General features: G+C 41.4%; 1 protein-coding gene across 4 annotated transcripts in view; it reads left to right on the top strand.

Annotated features, from left to right (window-relative positions):
- Positions 1–19401, top strand: part of DNAJC3 (DnaJ heat shock protein family (Hsp40) member C3) — an 87702-nt gene extending 68301 nt beyond the window's left edge. For 2 of the 4 annotated variants that reach the window (XM_022576917.3, XM_089899418.1), the window contains exons 10-12: positions 12730–12862; positions 13741–13889; positions 15641–19401. In XM_022576917.3, the coding sequence (XP_022432625.1) occupies positions 12730–12862; positions 13741–13889; positions 15641–15798 (440 nt within the window). In that variant the 3' untranslated portion in view covers positions 15799–19401. The remainder of the gene's footprint in view (positions 1–12729; positions 12863–13740; positions 13890–15640) is intronic. The other 2 variants (XR_002645038.3, XR_016388647.1) reach the window with 2 other exon arrangements.
- Positions 19402–20310: the final 909 nt, after the last annotated feature.

Genomic DNA, 20310 nt, shown 5'->3' with positions numbered 1-20310 from the left:
AGAATAGTACCTGTTACATAGGCCTGTTGTGACAGTTAAAGAAGATGACGCTCAGAAAGTGATGCCTATTAGTACAGTGCTCCTAGTAAATGGTTTCCATTGTACTCATTTTTAGATAGTTGTTTGGAACTTGCATTGACTTTTGTATACAAATGGTACTTAATGGGGTAGCTAGCTTCTAGGTCTGACCTATGACTGCTGTATTAACTCCATTTGGCACGGCTGTTATTTTAGTATTACTAATAGTATCCAGAATTCTGAGAATAGGAACCAACTAGCATTTTTTTCTGGATGAAGGGCCAGCCTGGGCCAAATAGTGAAATAGACGTATTTTATCTTTGACGTCCTGTGATGTTCTGTAACCAGATTCTTGTGCCTTCTTGCTTATTCTAGGACTCTGCCTAGTGATGCTAAGTCCTCCCTAGTCCACAAAAGTATTGTGTGTTCAAAGTTCATACCACCTCCTCGCTTCAGCATTCTTATGCCCCCAAAACAGCTGTATTTTAGGAAAAGTGGCCTAATTTAAGATATTTGTATAAAACACTGGTAGATTTCTGTGCCTTGTGATATAAGCATTTTTAACCCTAAAGAATATCAGATTAATGGAATTTCAGGCAAGTGTCTACGATAGCACACACATTGGGCAGCATGGCGGTCAGGCATGGGGCTATGAGGCTCATCCCTAGGCAGGAAGGAGACCATGTTTTTCTGAGTGGATCAGATTTCTCATGGCTGCTTCTTTTTTCAAGTTTGTCGGCCAGGGGTCCTTGGCTCCTGGTTTAGGGAGGAGAAGTGGAGGAGGTCGGTCTGTATTGGAAAATGCTGGCTCTATTTAGGAGCACACCTGAAGTTGGGAGGCTGCTTATATGTTGCTGTTTTTACACACCCGTCATAACCGTGGACAGGTGTAATCAGAATCTCGACAGCAGTTATTTCTGAGACTCACATCTTGCCTTAGGTGCCTCCTAGTTTAGCTTCACCTGAGGAGTTGGAAGCAGGTAGTTAGAACAGAAAAATGGCTGCTCCTTTGCAAAGACAACTAGGGTAATATACTGTATGTGGGTTGCTTAATTCCCTTGGCTGTAAATTTCATAACTGTACGTCCTGCCTCTGTGTTTATTCACAGCCAGGCTGCTTAGCCACAGCTGCAGCCTCCTCTTTTCTTTTGAAAAGTGCTTGGTTACAGGGAAGATGGCAGAGCACCTGCTCTGTGGGGATTAGCACATCTACCAGTTAGCTTAGATCTAACACACTTGCCTATCATGCCAGTCAGAAAACACTGCACCCCTATAGTGCCAACCCTGTGACTCCTGCAGGAAATACCAAGGAATCCATGAATTCAATATGTAGATAGGGAAATAGAAAACATTCACGGGAGCGAAGCAGTATTATTCAGCAGAAAAAGATAATGTTACAAGGCTAATTTCTGAATGGTCAAGAGCTTAAAGTATTGGAAATAAAAAGAAAATATTCAGTAAGTATTAGGGAAGGACACTGCCGGTGTGGGAGAAGATGTAGTCAGAATGGAAGCCCAGAAGGCAGGGGAATTGAAAGGGTGTTTTGCCTTCCCAAAGGCGACAGCATTTGACTAGGACAGCGGGTAGCTTTAGAGAGGAGGAGGTAGGCCGTGGGTATGTTTCTGTTTTGGCTTTTTATTTGCCGGTTAACAAGAAAGTGATTACTGTGACAAACAGGTGTGACCTCAAACAGTGAAGTGGCTTCTTTAAAAGCGAAAAAAACAAAAACAAAAAAACCAAGAATCTCTTACCATCTTAAATTGAAACAGACTACGTACATGGTCTATATTTGTGTCTGTGTACTCCAGTGCTTTGAATATGGTTGGTGATATTTCTTAACTGTTGATAGAGAAATTATTGCACGAGAGTTAAAATTTTATAATCTGACAGAAACTGGAATTTTCTTTTGGTGTGTTACTGTTAGCACTATTATCTCTTTTCCACTATAAAAATTTCAACAAAACACATGTATAAAGCACAGTAATGTATCAGGTTCAGTTAGGGTGCAGGCCACCTTACGCCCCTGTGTACAGAATTAAAAATAGTTCGTCTCTTCACTGTTTAAGTATAATGGTTAGGCTTGCCCTCAGAGTCCAGTGCTAGAATGTGGTCTATTGTAGGAGGTAGTTCCATCGATGGAAGTTTGACTTAAAATTGTTCAGCCCTTTGTAGTGTCAGAAATATCTCACGGTTCTCTCACACTTCTGTGCTAATAGTGAATCTATATTGTAAGGGTACTTGGATGAAACTTCCCCTTTGTAGTCTAAGGATGAATATGTGTAAAACACAGTGGTAGAAGAGTTATTTTCATCGTCTGTATTATGACAGTCTCACAGCAGGTAAGCATTACCCCCAGCATTTTATTATGAGAAATTTCAAAGATAGAAGTTGAAAGAATTTTACAGTGAACAATCATGTCCTCACCATCTAGATTCTAAAATTAACATTTTACTATGTTTTATCACATTTATCTGTCTCTGTCCTTCCATGTATCCATCAGTTTATCTTTTTAAGATGCATTTCAAAAAAAAGTTGTAGATTTTGGTTTACTTTTTCCTAGATACTTCACCTTGCTTATTATTAACTAGGAGGTAATTGTATTGGGTTGGCCAAAAAGTCCGTTTGGGTTTTTCTGTAACATCTTACGGAGAAACCCAAACGAACTTTTTGGCCAGCCCAATAGATAAAATGAAAGGTACAGATCTTAGGGATACCAGTCCTGAGTTCTGATATCCATGCAGCCTGTTAAAGAGAAAAATTATTCATGACCCTTGTTAAAGACCTTAAGGAGGACTTTATTCGGGGGGTGGGGGCTATCATGGTAGGTGTAGGGGACACTGCCCTGGGCTCTGGCAGTGAGAGAGAGAAAGTTTGGGCTCAAGTCTGACTCTAGAGAGGACAAGTGGGATTTCTAATCAAGGAGCAGAGTTGGTGCATGGTCACTGGATGCGAAATTACAAAGAGGAAGCATTAGGGAGAGGGGAGGTTCTTGCTAGATGGACTCAGCTGAGTTCTTGGTGAAGGCGGGCCAGAGCAGGGGAGGGGGAATTCGATCAGATATCAAACTCAAGTTAGGTCAGATACCAAGGGTGGGGAATCTTAGCAGGATTCTTGCTCAACCTGGATTCTGCAAGGACAGAGATGGAAGCCCAAGGTTGGGCCTTAGTCAGAAAGAAGATTTACTCCGAGGAGCCAGTCTAAAGTTTTGTTATAAGAGAGTCTTTGTCAAAGCCAGACTCCTGTCAAGATGCAGAACTGGACATTATCCTCTTGTCCCTTACCAGGCGGTCCCCATCCTACCCCTACAGGCAGCCGTTATTCTGATTTTCTCCAGCACAGGTTAGTTTTACCAACGCTAGATCTTCATATCAACAGAACCATATAGTATGTCCTCTTTTGTATAAGGCTTCTCTCATTCGGCATGTTTTTGAGATTTACTCATGTTGTTATAGTTATTGGCAGTTCATTCCTTTTTATTGGTGAAGAGCAGAAGCTGGCAAACTTTTTCTGTAAAGGTCCAGAGAGTAAAAATTCCAGGCTCTGTGAGCCGTGCAGTCTCTGTTGCTCCTACTCAGCTCTGCCACTGCAGCGCAAGAGCAGCCATAGGCAAAACACACACACGTAGACGAGACTGTACTCCAGTGAAGATTTATTTTAAAGACAGGTAGTGGGCTGGAAGGCTGTTACTTTCTTTTTCTACTGTAAAAGAGGGAAAAGCATTCAATATTTCATCATTAATCCTATCCCTGAAGAATATTCCAATTTATGGGTATACCATACTTTATCCATTCTCACATTAATGGACACCTGGGCTGATTTTAGTTAGCATGAAAAAAGCTGCTGTGAACATTATTCTGCAAGGTTTTTTTAGATATGTTTTCAGTTACCTTGTCTAAATATCTAGGAGTGGAATTGTTGAGTCACAAGGTAAGGTGTATGCTTAGTTTTAAAGAAACTGCTAGACCCTTTTCTAAAAAGTAATTTAAAATTTACACTTTCATCAATAAAGTATGAGAGTTCCAGTTGCTACATCCTTGCAAACATTTGGTGTTGTGAGTCTTTTTAATTTTATACGTTTTGGTATGTGTTAGTATTATCTCATTGTGGCTTTAATATGTGTTTCTTTGATGACTAAGGTTGTTTAATACTTTTTCATGCGCTGCTTGTTTATTCAAATACCTTTCTTTGTGAAGTGTTCAAATATTTACCCACTTAAAATTTGTTGTTTCTTTTTGTTAGAGTTATAGAAGTGTTATGTATATATTTGTTTTTCTCCTTTATTCTGTTAATGTGAAAAATTACATTGGTATTCTGAAGTTAAGTCAACCTGGAATTATTGGGATAAACTTTTCTTGGACATGATGTATTATCCTTTTTTAGATATTGCTGGATTTGATTTGCTAGTGTTTTAAGAAGTGTGCATCTGTGTTCATTGCTCTGTAACTTCTTTTTTGTAATATCATTGTCAGATTTTAGTGTTAAGGTTGTACTGAACTCAGTTAGTTAGAAATTGTTCCGGTCTCCTGCATTGTCTGCAAGAATTATATAAAATTGGTGTGATTTCTTCTTTAAAGTTTGGGAGAATTCACCAGTGAAACCATCTTGGGTCCCAGAGTTTTCTTAGTAGGAAGGTTTTTGATGATTAATTCAGTGTCTTTAATCAATACAGGGCTATTCAGGACTTCCTTGGTGGTCCAGTGGTTAAGAGTCTGTGCTTCCACTCCAGTGCAGGGGTTGTGGGTTTGATCCCTGGTTATGGAAGCGCTGCATGCCATGCAGTGTGGCCAAAAAAAAAAGAAAAAAAAATTAGGGCTATTCATATATTTTGTTTGTTTCATCTTGTTTTAGTTTTTGTAAGTTGTGTCTGTCGATGGATTCGTCCATTTTACCTATGTTGCTGATTTTGGTTCTATGAAGTTTATAATATTATTATTCTTTTAATGTCTGTAAGGTCTGAAGTGATGATTCCTTCTTCATTTCTAATAGTGACAATTTTTTGTTGTTGTTGTTGTTTTTCCTCTTGATCAGTATAGTTAGAGTTTGGTCAAATTTGTTGGTCTTTTGAAGGAACCAACTTATTGATTTGTTAATGTTTTACATGATTTTTCTTTAATTACTTCTCTTTAGACTTCCTTTAGGTTTATTTTTTGCTTTTCCAGCTTCTTAATTTTAAACTATCAATGATTTTAGGCCTCTTTTCTTTTTTAATATAAGTATTTAAAGCTGCCCTCTCACACTATTTTATTTTCATTGTCATTTGATTTGAAATGTATTCTAACTTTCCTTCTGGCTACTTCTTTGATGCATGGATGATTTAGATGTTTTGTTTAATTTTAAAATATTTCACGGTTTCCTTAGTACCTTATTATTGATTTCTAATTTAATTCTGTTGTGCATAGGGAGCATACTCTGTATGAGTTCTGTCCTTTTAAATTTATTTAGATTTGTTTCCTTTTGAATTTATGTAGACTTGTTTTGTAACCCAGCATAGGCTCTATGTTGCTGAATGTTCTATGTGCACTTGAAAATAATGTGTATTCTGCAGTTGCTGGGTGTAATGTTTCTGTTAGTTTTCTCATCAGTTACTGAGAGGGAACTTTACCTGGTGTGGAAATTGCAGACTTTCCTACCTTTCCTTTAATATTGTCCTTTTTTTCCTTTATGTATTTTGAAGCTCTGCTATTAGCAGCCTGCACATTTATGACTGTTAAATTCTCCTGGTGACGCCCTCTCCCTGTCCTTCTATCAATTCTAGAAAGGAATATTGCAATATTCTCAAAAAATTCTGAGGAAAAATGATTTTTAACCTGGACTTTCATATATAGAAAACTGTTAGGGTAGTTTTTTGTGATTATTTGGAAAGTTTCCTGTTTCAGTGTTATGGAATCTCCATGGAGAGGCCACTGCTTTATTGGGAGGTGGGGTTTTGGCAACTTTCTCTATGAAAATTGTTCTGTTTAGATTTTCTGTCTCTTTTGGACTGGGTTTGAGTTACTCTCTTGAGTTTTCAGATTTATTTGTAGAGAATTTAGCAAAGTAGTCTCAATTTAATTTCTCCTATCTCTTTGATTATTTTTCACTTATTGCTTTTTGTATTTGAGCTTGTTTCCTTTTCTTGACTAGGTTAGAGGTTTTTATTGATTTCTGCTAAGAAGTAAGCTTAACAGTTTTTGATCTTTTTTGGTTTCATTAATTTCTATTTTTGTCCTACAATTTTTTTTTCTAACTTTGAATCTCATAATTAATTCATTTTTTCATCTTTAATTTTTATTGAACCACTAAGGCTATGAATTGTCCTCTTAGCACTGCTTGAGCTATGTCCTGTAGGTTCTGAATGGTAGTGTTTTCAGTATTATTATTTTCTAGATATTTTGCAATTCTTATTTTCATATTTCTTTGTCATAAGAGTTGTTGGAGAGTTTTAAAATGGTGCACAGAGCCTAGGTGGAAAAGTCCTATTTTCTCATTTACTATTAATTTCCAGTGTTAAAACATTTTGATCAAAGAATGTTTTTACTACTACCATTTTTTGGAATTTATTACTGTCTTAGTTTTGGCCTAAAATGGCTGAGCTCATGAGTCAGGGACTTGAAAATAGATCTGCTCTTTTGTTTCTGGGACAGAGTTTGGCACATCAATCAGATCTACCTTATATTGTGGTCTTCCTTTTCTTGCCTTTTTTTGGGGCCACTTGATCTCATATGAACAGAGAGGTTGAAGTCTTCCACTACTAGTGTCCTTACATCTCTGTAGTGCCTCTTATAATTTCTGCTTTATAAATGGTTGCTGCTTTTTTATTTGATGCACAGATATTCATAATATGTCTTCACTATGATTTCTACACTCCCCCTTTTTTGCTCTGTTTAATGCTTTTTTTTTTGGGCCATGCTGAGTGGCTTATGTGATCTTAGTTCACCGAACAGGGATTGCATCCAGGACTATGGCAGTGAAAGTGCTGAGTCCTAACCACTGGACCGCCAGGGAATTCCCTCTGTTTAATGTTTTTAACCTAAATTCTAATTATCTGATGTTAAGATAGTGAACCAAATTTTATTTGCGTTTGCCTGGTGAAACTTTGACCATACTTTGTTTCAACTTTTTGGAATCACTTCATTTCAGGTGTGTTTCTTGTGTAGAGTTGGGTTTTGCTTTGTGGTCCAGTATGAAATTCTTTTAAATAGGTGAGTTAATAAGCACATTTATACTTATTGGTGTGACAAATATATTTGGTCTGAGTACTGTTACTCTATTTTTCAGAGAATTTTTGTTATTTGGCCTGTATTATTTTGTATATACTATTCTAATATTTTAGAAGGCTTGTATTTTTCTTCTTGGTTATTTTTATAGGTTTATTAACTTAGCCCTCTTTCTTTGGGCAATATATATTAGTTTTCTACAGCAAGGAACAATATTAGCATGTTTCTTCCTCTTCTTTCCCTTTCCCCTACCTCTTAAGACTTGTTAATGAAATTGTAATTGTTTGCCTGTTGCTCACTAGTGGGTGATGGTTCCTGATTGCTTTAGCTGTGATTGGTGGGAATTAGTGAACTTACTTTCTCATCTTTTCTCCCCTTTATTTTCTCACTTTTTGTTAGCTGTATCCCTTCTGCATTGGCAGGGCATACACTCTACCCTGTCACTGTAATTCCCTGGTTTGTTTTAGTCTCAGTTCTACGTTGAATATATTTAATGTGTACCATCGTTCCTTTGACCATGCTTTCTCTAGCCTTTTCTTGGTGAATTCATCAAGTAGTAGTTTCCTTGAGGGGCTCCTGGGAAAATTCTGATTTCTTCTATGTTCAAAGCTGTTTGTACCTTTTATACTTGAAGGATGGCTTGGCTAGATGATAAAATCCTTTGTTCACACTTTTTCTGTATATCTTATAGTTATTTTCCCATTTTCTTCTGCACTGAATATTGCTATGGAAAATCTGGGGCCAGATTTTTTGGTTTTGGTCTGGCTGTCCAAAGAGCGCTTATCTTTTGGGTGTGTTGATTCTACTAGGATGTATCTTAGAGTTGACCATCTCAGCCACTTTGCCCTGGTGCACCTGCTGTGCACTTTCAATACATAGATTCATCTTTTATTTCAGGAAAGTTTTCTTAAATTTAATCTGAATTGTTTTGTTATAATGGTTTGGTTTTCTACTTCAAAGATTCAGTTAAGTACTGGTTGTATTCTCTTTGCTCATCATCTATAGCCATAATTTTTTTCTCTAGTTTTTTAAACTCTATTTCCATTTCATTTTATTAGGTCCTTATTTTTTCCCCATATGCTTCTTCTCCCTTGTGCTTCTCATTTCATCTTCACGTCCATGATAGTTTTAATTTGTTCTTATTTTTCTTGAGTTATGATTACTCACATTTTTATCTCTTCCTTGTCTCACTCTTTGCTGAGTTCTTATTGTGCTTTGTGATTACCCTTAATAGAGGTGATTGGATTAAGTTTTAAAAATTTATGCCATAACGTTTGCTTAGAATTTTCATATATTCTTTGGCTATGTTGTTTTGATGCATGTTCATCAGGCAAGTTTTGGTGTTCTTCTCCTGTTTTTAATTTAAAATTTAAACGGCTTTTAATTGAGACTGTGCCATATAAAAACATTATTGCTCATCATAAAGTGACTTGAATTACCTTGCCCTGGCTATTTGTGGGACAGTCCTCTGGGTGTGTGTGTGTGTGTGTGTGTGTGTGTAAGGGGTGCTGGGGACAGGCAGCTTCTATACTTAACAGTTGTACTTTCTGCTTCACTGTTTCCACAGACATTCTGCTTCCTGCTAAAATGGCCTTTCTCTATAGCCCTGCCCTCTCTGTTTCTGTGAACCAAACTGTTTCCAGGAGGTCGTCTGCTGCCAGCCCTGTTGCCCCTCTGCCCACTTCCTTTGCTACACCAAAGGGGTGTATCTTTTGCACTTCTGGGTGAGCCCATCACTTGCAGAGAGCACACAGTCTCCAAGTTGCCTGGGATGTGTTGCCCAGGGCTCTTTGCTCTTGTCTCTCATCGTATTCTCCCTTTCTTGTCTTCTCCCCAGCAAGGCCTCTGCGTTATCTCCACCGTGTCTGCTCCAGATTTCATGCTTCTTGTACTAGGCACACGATGTAGGTTGTCACTCACTTCAGGGTGAGTCCATACTCATAGTGTATTTGCTGGCATTTTCTGTGATCTTTTCTCTTAGGGCTCTCTCACTGTTTGCTTCTTCCTCTCATCTTGGATTCATGGCTGCTATTAGCTAATTGTAGCAGCCTTTGAACAGTCTCCTTGTATTGTTGTGCTGAGAATGCTGTGTCCCCCCACGTCACCCCCGCCATTTACCTTGTTTCGTGTGATACGCGGGAGAAGAAAGCTCCATAGGGCATATTATATTGGAGGTCTGATGAACTCTTTAAAAGGACCTCTAAGGTCCCTGTTTTGAGAATAGACTTTTAGGGGAGTAAGGTGGAAGCTGGGAACACCTTATGAACACCTTTTGAAGCTATTATAGCTGTTCAGGTGTATTAATGATGGACTGCATCACAGTGCTAAGTGTGGATGTGGTGAGGAATGGTTCAACTCTGGATAGGTGTTGAAGGGAAGCCAATTCGGGGCTTTTGCTACTGGAATAATGGAGTGTGAGAGAGGGGAGCCGTTTGCACCTGTGCATATTGTGTGTACCTGTCTTTTCGAATGCTTCTCTGTATTGGGGAGCTCACGCCGGCTTTAAGTGGGTAGGACCTGTTCACAGGAAGACGTTCCCTACCGTGCTTGTCATCTTGCCCAGTTGCCAAAATGAGCAGGACTTCACACAGTTAACTTACCAGGTGGAGTCCTTTGGTGTTTAAATTCTGGGTGGAACTGCTTTTCCTGTGTGTATTACAGACCTGTTGTGGAGGCCTTGGGTACCCGTGGGCTCGGCTCTGCTTCTTCTGTTCCTGGGCCCAGCAGCACACATCAGGGGCCCTCCACATGCGCATTTTCTATTCTGCTTAGAGACGAGCTCTTGGGGTTAATGCTGCAGCCAGCTGCTCCACATACAGGGGCAGAGGCTGCCCAGCCACTGCTTAGTCATCTCGCGAAGTAACCTGATGATTGCCTTAAAGGCCCTCCTGCTTGCTAAACTCAGAACCCTTGGCCGAAAAGAACAGCTTCCAAATCTGCTAGGGCCTCTTTTCAGTGCATATTTGGATTGTGGTTCTATTAGGTTTATTCGTTATTAATGTGATCCTATTTGCCTTCTCTCTTCCAGAAATTTGTGAAAATTTCTGGTCCGCTGTAGTTTTCAGGGCTGCCATGGTTATATTATTTGTTGTCATTTTTGTGGGATAGTGGGATGGAAGACAGGAAATTCCTGTACTTCCTATCTGCCGTCTTGCTCTGGTTGTTTGCACTGCTCCTTAAGAACTGGGTGAGGGGCACATAGGAGAAAAAGAATTTGGGAAGGATCAGAGTTTTTAGGTTCAGAGGTTAGAAAATGATTTGGCTAATATGTAACATACTGTTCATTAAGGACCTTAATATTTCTGGCTTACTGTAATCTTTACAGCCGTTCAGTTATATGGGACATATAATATGGAACATAATTGGGTGTCATTTACTTTTTTTTTTGAAGATACCCCCTTAGAGAGTACACTATGAGAAAATATAAGTAAGAATGAGCTGTCTAGTTTATGTCCATGGGAAGTCTTACATCGTCCATATTAAGTTTCTGATTAGTTAACTACCTGTAATCATGTGAATTTTAGGAAACAACTTATAGTTTTATATCTTTCCTGTATTGGGAAAAATGTATCTACCTTAAGTGTTAATGAAAGATAGGAGACAGAAGACTGCTTTGGGGAAGATACTCTGAACATTTAAGAATGAAAACATGTTTTAAATGTAGGGTTTGCATAAGTAGAAAAATTGAGTATATTGAAACATTTTCCCCTTGTACTAAATTTCAAGTGTATTTCCTTACTAGGTTGTGATATCAAGTGCTATGCGTATTGCAAGTTAAACCTCACTACTATTTATAATGGCTTTGTGTCTGTGTGCTAAATTGGAAAGGTATTTTATGATGTCACTGTTGGTTGGGTGACAGTAATATTAATGTTTCATGTTAATATTTAATATTAATGCACTGAGGCAGGAAGTAGGATAATAGCTTGAAGCGTCCCCCCTTCCGCCATGAGCCGAAGGTCGTATTGGTTCATTTTTCTATGTAGTGCAGGCTAACTAAATTTGTCCACCTTATTCTAATATCTTTCTCATTTTAAACCTGCTCAAGGTGCCTTCTTAAACCCCTTCCAGGATTAGCTGTTGCCAAGATGAATGCTCAGGCCTGTTATCCAGAGAGATGGCTTTCCCACAGTGAAATGCACTTCCATAAAAAATGAGAATTTGAACCCAACAATCCATTATTTGAGTTCTCTGTCCAAGGAGGACAGTGAGAAAAATTACTACCCCCAGGTTAGGTGATTCAGAAGGAGGACACTGGGACTCGGCAAACAGTTGTTCTCAGGGCTAAGACTTATCCTAATGAAAGGATACAAACAAGATCAGCAGAGGCAGAAGGCACATGGGTGAAATCCAGAGGCACCCGGGTGGAAGGTTCCAAGAGTCTGCGAAATCAAGCAAGACAAGCTTAATTCCTCGGAGAACCAGGGCCCGGGGTCTTTACTGGGGGCTGGCCAGGTAGGCACCTTCTGCCTAGCCCGCACCAAAATGCCCACAAGGCGAGATGTTTAGCATAAACCACATGGTTTATACAAACAGTTTACGTAGGCCAGCCATTCTTACCAGGGAAGGGTGGGAGCACTGCTGAAACCCAACTTGCCAGTCGTCAGCCAAGGGCCAGCCAGGCTTGCCAGCAGGTCCTTCTAAGGAGTGGCCTCTACTCTGCATGACGTTAGATATCCAGAGGCCTGGTATTTTCTAAATATTTAAAATAATATGAAAAGAAAGATGCCATGTGAATTGTCATCAGACTTCCCATACCAGGACTGTATGTGTCTTTCTGGTTGTTTTTTTTTTTGTTTTTTTTTTTTGCGGTACACGGGCCTCTCACTGCTGTGGCCTCTCCCGTTGCGGAGCACAGGCTCTGGACGCGCAGGCTCAGCGGCCATGGCTCACGGGCCCAGCCGCTCCGCGGCATGTGGGATCTTCCCGGACCAGGGCACGAACCCATGTCCCCTGCATCGCAGGCGGACTCTCAACCACTGCGCCACCAGGGAAGCCCTGTCTTTCTGTTTTGATTGATACTTAAAAAAAAAAAAAAAAAAATCAGGTTTGTAATAGTTTGTATTGAAACCTATGGGTGAACTGCTCATTCTGACTGCTGATGGTTTCTCCAGGTCTCTGAGCCTCTCACCCTTCTGAACCGTGGCCCCATAGCTACCCACGAAGCTTTTCTTTGCTGCTGTCTTATTTTCCTGTGCAACAGGCCCTTCATTGCTTTGCCTAAAGTGCTGATATTAAGACACCTTACAGTTGTGGGGAAGGTAATGTGGGAGGGTGGGCAGGTAAACAAGCAGTGTGGCTTTTACTGAATGGGAGCAGTAGGCTACCTGATTCAGACTTAATTATGCCTTTTGTGGTTTTGAACAAAATTATTAAGGTGATATCACTTCTTAGGCTCTTAGTAATGGCAAAGGAAGGGTTTGAGATGGTGACTTTAGTATCACATTTGCAGGGTATGTAAAGGTCACAAACATTTAATTCATTTTAACAGCACTGTCTTCAACGTATTTTGACAGCTATTCAGGACTATGAAACTGCTCAGGAACACAATGAGAATGACCAGCAGATTCGAGAAGGTCTAGAGAAAGCACAGAGGCTACTGAAACAGTCACAGAAACGAGATTATTATAAAATCTTGGGAGTAAAAAGGTGAATTATAAATTTAAAATTCACATTGTTATTTTTAATCAACTGTTTTAAAGCTAATTGTTGCTCTTTTTTCCCTCTGATTCATTTCCTTTTCTTAGGTAATTTCAGTCATAGATTAAACCCTAACAATCTTGAACATCATAAAGCTGTTTTGAATATATTACAGATAAATTTCTTTGATAGAGACTAGTCATGCAATGATGGAGAATTAGTAGTTGGTGACAAAGAAAGGACACTGTGGCATGAATAGGTCCTGGGCCTAGATTTTTTAAGAAGGGTAAAGAGGTGGGAGTGAGCTTTCTTTTGGTGGGGACAGGAGGGGGAGGGAGGGGTTGGGGAAAAGATAACTTCTCTAGGCCTAAAAATAAAGTGGCACTTTCAGAATGAACTTGAAGGCACAGGGAGAATGTAATTTACTCAATACCTGCTTTTATATTAGACCCACCTTCCCTGAACAGGGGAACCGTCAATCTTTCAATCAACAGTCTGAAACTTTGTTCTTTTGAGTAAGCTAATAAGCCAGGAGCAAAATACAAAGTGGGCTTCAAAGAGTCAGTGTGTCTTTTAATGCCAAGAATCGAATCATGGTAGTTTGGAAAGTTTAAAAATGCATCAGTGCAGTTTTCTTAAGGGAGAATTGTAAAGCTCAGGAGCACTTAAATTTGTTCCTGGTGAGATTCTGACATCAGGAAGCCTGGCGCCTGTAAGGGTCACGCGGAGTGCTGGGGGAGACGCTCAGCCGGTTATGATGCGGTATTCAGAAAACCGGGCTGCTGATCTGCCAGTGGGGTCTCCCTAACTGCCCCTCTTAGCTCCTCCTGGCAGTATGTTGGACACTTCTTAACTAATGATTATGAATTAATTTTACCACCCTTCAGAAATGCCAAAAAACAAGAAATCATTAAAGCATACCGAAAATTAGCACTGCAGTGGCACCCAGATAACTTCCAGAATGAAGAAGAAAAGAAAAAAGCTGAGAAAAAGTTCATTGACATAGCAGCTGCTAAAGAAGTCCTCTCCGACCCAGGTACGGTACTGTTTGCTTTAATGTTTCTGTTCTCTTGAAATGGCCGAGTCAGTGACTGGCGACTTCTTAGCTCTATTCCTTTGCCCGTCTTAGAGGCCGTGTCAGGAGTGGACAGTGGGGCGCGTGGTGGGTGGGCCCCCTGGGGCTGACCTCGGGAGCTGGTGATGGTCCCTGAAGCCCATTTTCATGTCTACCCTTGTCAGACTCTAGGGACCCTCATGTGCACAGTGCAGTGGAAACGCCACCAAGTGTGGAATCAGAAGGCCTGAGGGTGACTCTTATCTCTCTTTGAATAAGTTCCTAGAACTTTTTTGGGCCTCAGGTTTTTTCACCAATGATAATGCAAGTACAACAAGAGGGATCCTCTTAGGTTTTTTCCTTCCAGCTTCACAGATCAATGTGAATTTTTATACCAGACTTACAGGAGCTTGATTAGGATATGGACCGCCAGGCAGGAATGTGCGGTGGTGGGACAGGGGCAGATCCCCGGCCCAGGGCCCGCCCCCCCTCTGAGAGTGGCTCCCCAGGAATCGTGCTCGAGCTCTAATGGTCATTCGATTTACTGGTTGATATAAATGTTATTTCACCATAAGCTAAAATGACCTGGAAAATGAGGGAGACGGTTTAAGAATTTAGATAATACCGAGCAGTGCTTTGACATTTCCAGAGGGAATTTCATGTTAAGCTACTACCTACTGCTTTTTTGTGGCTTTCCATGTCAGTGGGAGCAGAAACTATGACTTGAGCTAGACAAATTTAACAAAATAGAAGGAAATCACATTTTATGCCCATTTGACAAGTTTCTGAACTACTTATGCTATGGAATTGAAAGTAAATGATGTTTGTTCTCAAGTAACTTATAATCCAGTGGGAGAGGGAGGAGTTACTTAACGAGTACAGGAGGATACACGCTGTTTGTTCTTTCATTCTGCACATGTCGATGCCCGTGAATGGCTCTGTCCTCAGCGTGCGCAGCGGGCAGGTGAGGCGCTCTGGAGCTGAGCCCCGAGGGGAGCAGGGGGCCTGCGGGCAGAGCCGCGTGCATCGAGGAGAGAGCCGCACCCTTGGTCACTAGGAGTTCTTCTCTGTCCTCTGTGCCTTCTTCTCAGCCCCCGTCCTTACTGTAAAGATGGCAGCTGTTCCTATGAGGATATTAGCTTGCCCGTCTGCTGCCCGCAGGGTTCCTGTCTCCCCCGTGTCTGCACGGGCCTCTGTCTCATCACGGGCTTCGCTCTGGACTGACAGGCACAGCAGTGGAGGCGGCCTCCTGGCCTGTACGATAGGGCGCCTCCCTCCCTCAGGTCTGGGGAGCCTTCCTTCTGTTTAGATTTAATAGTGAGGCCCCAGACGCTTCATGGGTTGACGAGGTTCGCCTGGCTGACTTGATGCTTGGGGTGAGGACGGTGAACACGGCCGTTTGATCAGAAGAGCGTGCGTGACTTTGAGTGAGGTCTCATTCCCTGCAACTCCTCGGCTTTCCCAGAGAAGAATTTCCTTGGGTAGCTTCTTGTGAGGAGAGAAGATTTAGGGCGTCTGAACTTGCATGAATATCCATTTTCAACCCTGAACCTCACCGCCTTCTCCATGACTGGTTTCTCCTGAAACCTGTGATCTGGGTGGGAGAGGGAGGCTGGATTTGAGCATCAGTCGGTCACGGTTGTCTCGATAACCGAGGGGTGTGGTCCTCAGACCCCGCCTCAGCCCACACCTCTGGCAGCGCCTGGCTCTTAGCTCGCTGCTTTCTTTTACAGAGATGAGGAAGAAGTTTGACGACGGAGAAGATCCCCTGGATGCAGAAAGCCAACAAGGAGGGGGCGGCAACCCTTTCCACAGAAGCTGGAACTCATGGCAAGGGTTCAATCCCTTCAGCTCAGGCGGACCTTTTAGATTTAAATTCCACTTCAATTAAACCAGCTGTTTTTCTGCTCTTCATTTTTTAAAGTTTAAACACAAAAAACCTTGTTCCAGGATCTTAATGAAAAAAAAATTTCAGTCTTTCGGTTTGTCCATGACCAAAGAGTTGTTTTCATAGGAAATATCTGTTCTTATCCGTTTAGACCTGAGGCTGATGGGTTTGTGAGGGCCGGGAGGCAGGGGAACGGTTCGGTTCTGTGTCTGGGCTGTGAACGTCGGGACGAAGGAGTCTGAAACAGGCGCACAGAGTTTGTATTTTTCTACACTGGAGCACGTGGCAATTCTTTTCTTCACATCCTTGCTTACGTGTCTGTCAGTGCCTGCATTTGTGAGGGGCTGTGGTGTCAGGATTCTCCCAGAGGAATGACCATTCTGAGCTGTATGTTCTTAGGGACAACTTTGCTTAGATTCTGGTCAGTCCAGTCATTTGTAAATGTGTTAAATTTCCACATGCGTTCCCATCTCTCTACGAGCATGAATGTGGCTGTCATGGAAGGTGGGCACAGCCGGTCTTCTAGAAAACCTGCTACCGAATGATAGTCACTGGAGCCAGGGTTAGATTTGGACCGATGTTAAGCATGTGTGTTTTTTTGTTCAGTACCTGCAGGGGAATACTGAAAATCACTGAAATAGAATTAATTGTAAATCCTACTGGCCCTTTTAATATGAAACACAACAAACGAAAAAGTAATATGTAAAATAGGTTCAGATAATATAGCAGTGGTATTTAAAATAATATTGCTGTAGTGCAGAATGAAGTACTTTAACAACAACTGAAGTTGTGAGTTAAACAGCATTTCCTGTAACAGGATTGGCTTAGAAATGTAAAGTCGCTCAGTCAACATAAACAAACAGAACGCCATGTTTCCCACTTTTAGTAAATACAGCCGACAGTATCTCTTAGGTCCTGGCCTACCTGGCCCGTGGATGCTCGTGTGGGACTGTTTTGAGGTGGGCATTAAATAGCAGGCCTGCTGCCCCTTTTTCAGACCTTGATGCCTCTGGATGTTCTCTGCCAGAAAACAACAACAAAACAACAGAAAACAGGTTTACAGATCTAGTCAGCTCCAGCTGTATGTCCACTATCAAGATGGCATCTCTTCTTGGGACACCTTCTTCTTAAGAGAAGTGAACTATTCAGTCTTTCTTTATGTACTGGATAATTTTTTCCCTAAAAAAAATGAGTGTTACTTTAATCAGGAACACAAAATATTTATGGAATTATGATGCTGCATTTAAAAATCTAAGAGAATTACTTTAGATAAAAATTATTACATTCTGGAAAGGTTTTTGTTTTTGCCTCAGAGCATTCTGAAGCAATTTAAGCGGGACAGGCTTAATACATTGTTTTCAGGAAATCAAGCATTTTCTTTGAGTTGCAGGGACCGTCCTGACTGCTAATATCCACAACAGCCAGCCAAGCACAAATCGTTTTCTTCTACAGTCATCCTGAAACATGCGTGGAAAAAAGTTGTTTAAACTGAGACAAAACATATAGTTGAGATGAACAAAACACGTGAGTGCTTTCTGCATCTATTTAGAAGTTTATTTCTTACCAATAAACTTAAGATTGCATTTTGAAAACTAGCAAACAGCTTGCAGCTCTCATTTTGTTTTAATGTCTCAAAATTTAAGTCAGTGTGAAAGTAATTTACAAGGGAAATTCATTTTTGTTTATTCTTTAATCTTGTTACTTCATTAGTTACATCAGCAATTTTTTTTTCAATCTGGTTCTTTCATATATGATGTCACTGTGAACTCTGAAATCTAGCAATGGCCTCTACTGACTTTCACAAGTAAGAGTTTTCACACAGAATCAGAAGGAGGGAAATAACAAACCACTTGCCGTTCTATCCGGAGGAGAGGGTGCAAGGCTGCAGCGAAGAGGAGCTGGAAGGAGTCCGCAGGGCTGGAGGCGGGCCACACGTCCTGGGCACCCGTCACCCCGCCGACTGCCACCCCGCCGCCAAGAGGGCTGTTTGCTTCACTTTTTTCTCCCCCTGTAATAACTATAAATCCTGTTCCTAAAGCCTTACCGTGGACGGACTTTAGTCGTCGCAGTGGAAATGTGCAGAGAGTTACTCGTTTTCAGTGAAGAGGGAGAAGCAAGTATGGTGCCCAGCGCCAACGCCACGAACAGAAATTCTCTGAGCTCTGTTGTTTTGCTAATTAATGAAGAAAATAACGACCTTGAAGTTCCAGCTGTGAGGGTCATCAGCGGTCTTCTGGCATCTGCGTGGTTGGGAAGGTGGTCACTCCACGCTTCTTTCAGAGTGACCGAGGAGAGCGCTGGGAGTGCGAAGGGACACTCGTCTGTCCTGACAGCCTGACGCAGGAGGTCGCCACCGCTCCCGCGGGTGCCGGGTAACCGGTGTGGTGCTCTCTGGGAAAGCCAAATGAGCGGGGCGCCCAGCCGTGGCTGTATTACGTTCCCTGTTGAACTCCTCCCTCCCTTTTCAGTGAGCGCCGGAAGTGAAGTATCGCTGGCCTGTAAATGGATATTCTTCCACAGCAACAAGTATTCAACACATCAGCCTATAAACCTGAAGAAGTTCTAAAAAGAGAGGATAAATTAATGCCCACTTCTGAAAGTCTGTGCTTTCTTAACATGGATAAAATGAAAACTGGAAAACGACTTCAATAGTTTACTAATGTGAATTGGATATAACAATACTAATTTTAAAACATTTTTCTCTTCAGGCGGTATTAAAAGTTTAAGTATCAGTATGACAACAGAACTTTCTGGGACTCTGATAATGGAATGTAAAAACTACCCACAGCTTAAGAGAAAAATACTACTGATAACCAAGTATGAAGGAAAAAAGCTAAAAGAATCGCAGTTTTAAGTTGGTACCATTTTCTGTTCATGGTGGAAAATGAAAGCTTTCACCTGTAAAGCATGAAATTGGTCAGAAGTTGTATGTGACATTTACCATGAAAAAAGGGCACAAGACGCTTCGTTACAAATGTCTCCTCAGTCAGGCTTGCGCCTCCTTAGAGGGACAGGGCACCGGTGACTGGCCCTGTGCAGTTTTCATCGAGTACACACCAGTGGTTAACCTAGAGAAATTCATGCAGCTACGTTGAATGTAGTTGACTTTTCCATGTTTATAAAGGAAGGAGGAAGGCAAATGCTGATTTACCAACAATTATCCTTATTCTAAATCAGATCATTCCTTTTTTGTTAGTAGCAGAGTTTATTCTGTAATTGCAAATGATGTTAATAGGTGGGGATAATTAGTTTTGTTTAATGATCTCATTTGCTGAATGATTTAAGAGTAAAATTAGCCACTGCGTGGCTTTGTGTACAGTAAACAGACTTTGTTTCGTGCCTCTGTGGGTTGAACCTCTTCCGTGCAGTGGAAAGCAGAGCACAGGGGAGGGGAAACACTGGAGATGTCTGATCAGTTAGGCCGTTACTCCTACTGTGGTTGGTTTGAATGAGACAAGACGAAGTAACTTAATCCATCTCAATTTAGTGTCTTAGTAAAAACACCACCGAACATTAACTGAAATGGGTCTCAGACATGTCTACAAATATAGGTACTATTTTTATGCCCGTGTATTTTCACATTTAATAAAAATATTTATGGTCAAATGAGTACTTTCTTGCTTTCAGTCTTTTGGAGAAGTCTGTTTTCCAACTTTGCTTTACACGTAATCAGCTACTGAGGTGACAGAGGGCTCCTGCTTGACATGAGCTGCAGGAAGAGCGCAAAAAGCAGAAATGTTACAGTCTCGTAACCCAGCCCCCCAAGGTCCTAGGACAGTGAGGCTTTAACAGGTGGCGGTTCTTCACTTTCAGTACCATTAAAATCTAACACTTAGGTTGGCTCTGAGGACTTTCCCTTTTATATCATAACATGCACATTTCTGTTAAAAGTTCTGAAAGGGAGGGGTGGTGGGGACACTGCGGCTTATCTCAGTCAGATCTCTAACTACAAACAAAAGGAGCTTTCTTCGTGTATTCTGCGTGTCCTAAAACTACAGGACAGCTAGAATACGTAGAGAACTTACCCAGAAAGCAGTTTCCACATTCTTAATAATCATGATACCTACCTTAGCAACACATCATCAATCAGCCTTCGTCTGAAGATACTGCACGTGCCTGCAACAGGCCTGAGGGCTGCCTGCCTGCGCACAGGAGGGGAGAGCCGAGTCTGCCAGCCCCTCAGGGGTTGTAAGCCCTGATCCCCTCCTCTTCCTACCCTCACGCCAAGAAATCCAGTCACTCCAATCTTAAGGCACATAGGTCACACCCCAGAGACCCTGAACTCCGCAAACCTCTATCCACCGAGTCAGTCCTTCCTTGGAGATCAACAGAAGCATGAGATGCACAGTCATCTTGTCACTGCCTTACGCTAGGATTCAGTTTCTAACAAGGAGGCCTCCAGGTGACAACTCCGAGGTTGCAGTCTTGTTTTGAATACATTTCCAGCCTTCACTAAGGTCAGTCTACTGGGAGAAGCATCTCCTCCAGTTCTAATATCACGAGGGACCGAGCAGC

This window comes from Delphinapterus leucas, chromosome 18, assembly GCF_059928025.1.
Source record: "Delphinapterus leucas isolate spDelLeu-1000000601 "Yukka" chromosome 18, BTC_Dleu_Yukka2, whole genome shotgun sequence".
NCBI lineage: Eukaryota > Metazoa > Chordata > Mammalia > Artiodactyla > Monodontidae > Delphinapterus > Delphinapterus leucas.
The sequence above is the reverse complement of the archived record's forward strand: the minus strand, read 5'-3'. Positions and strand labels throughout refer to the sequence as shown.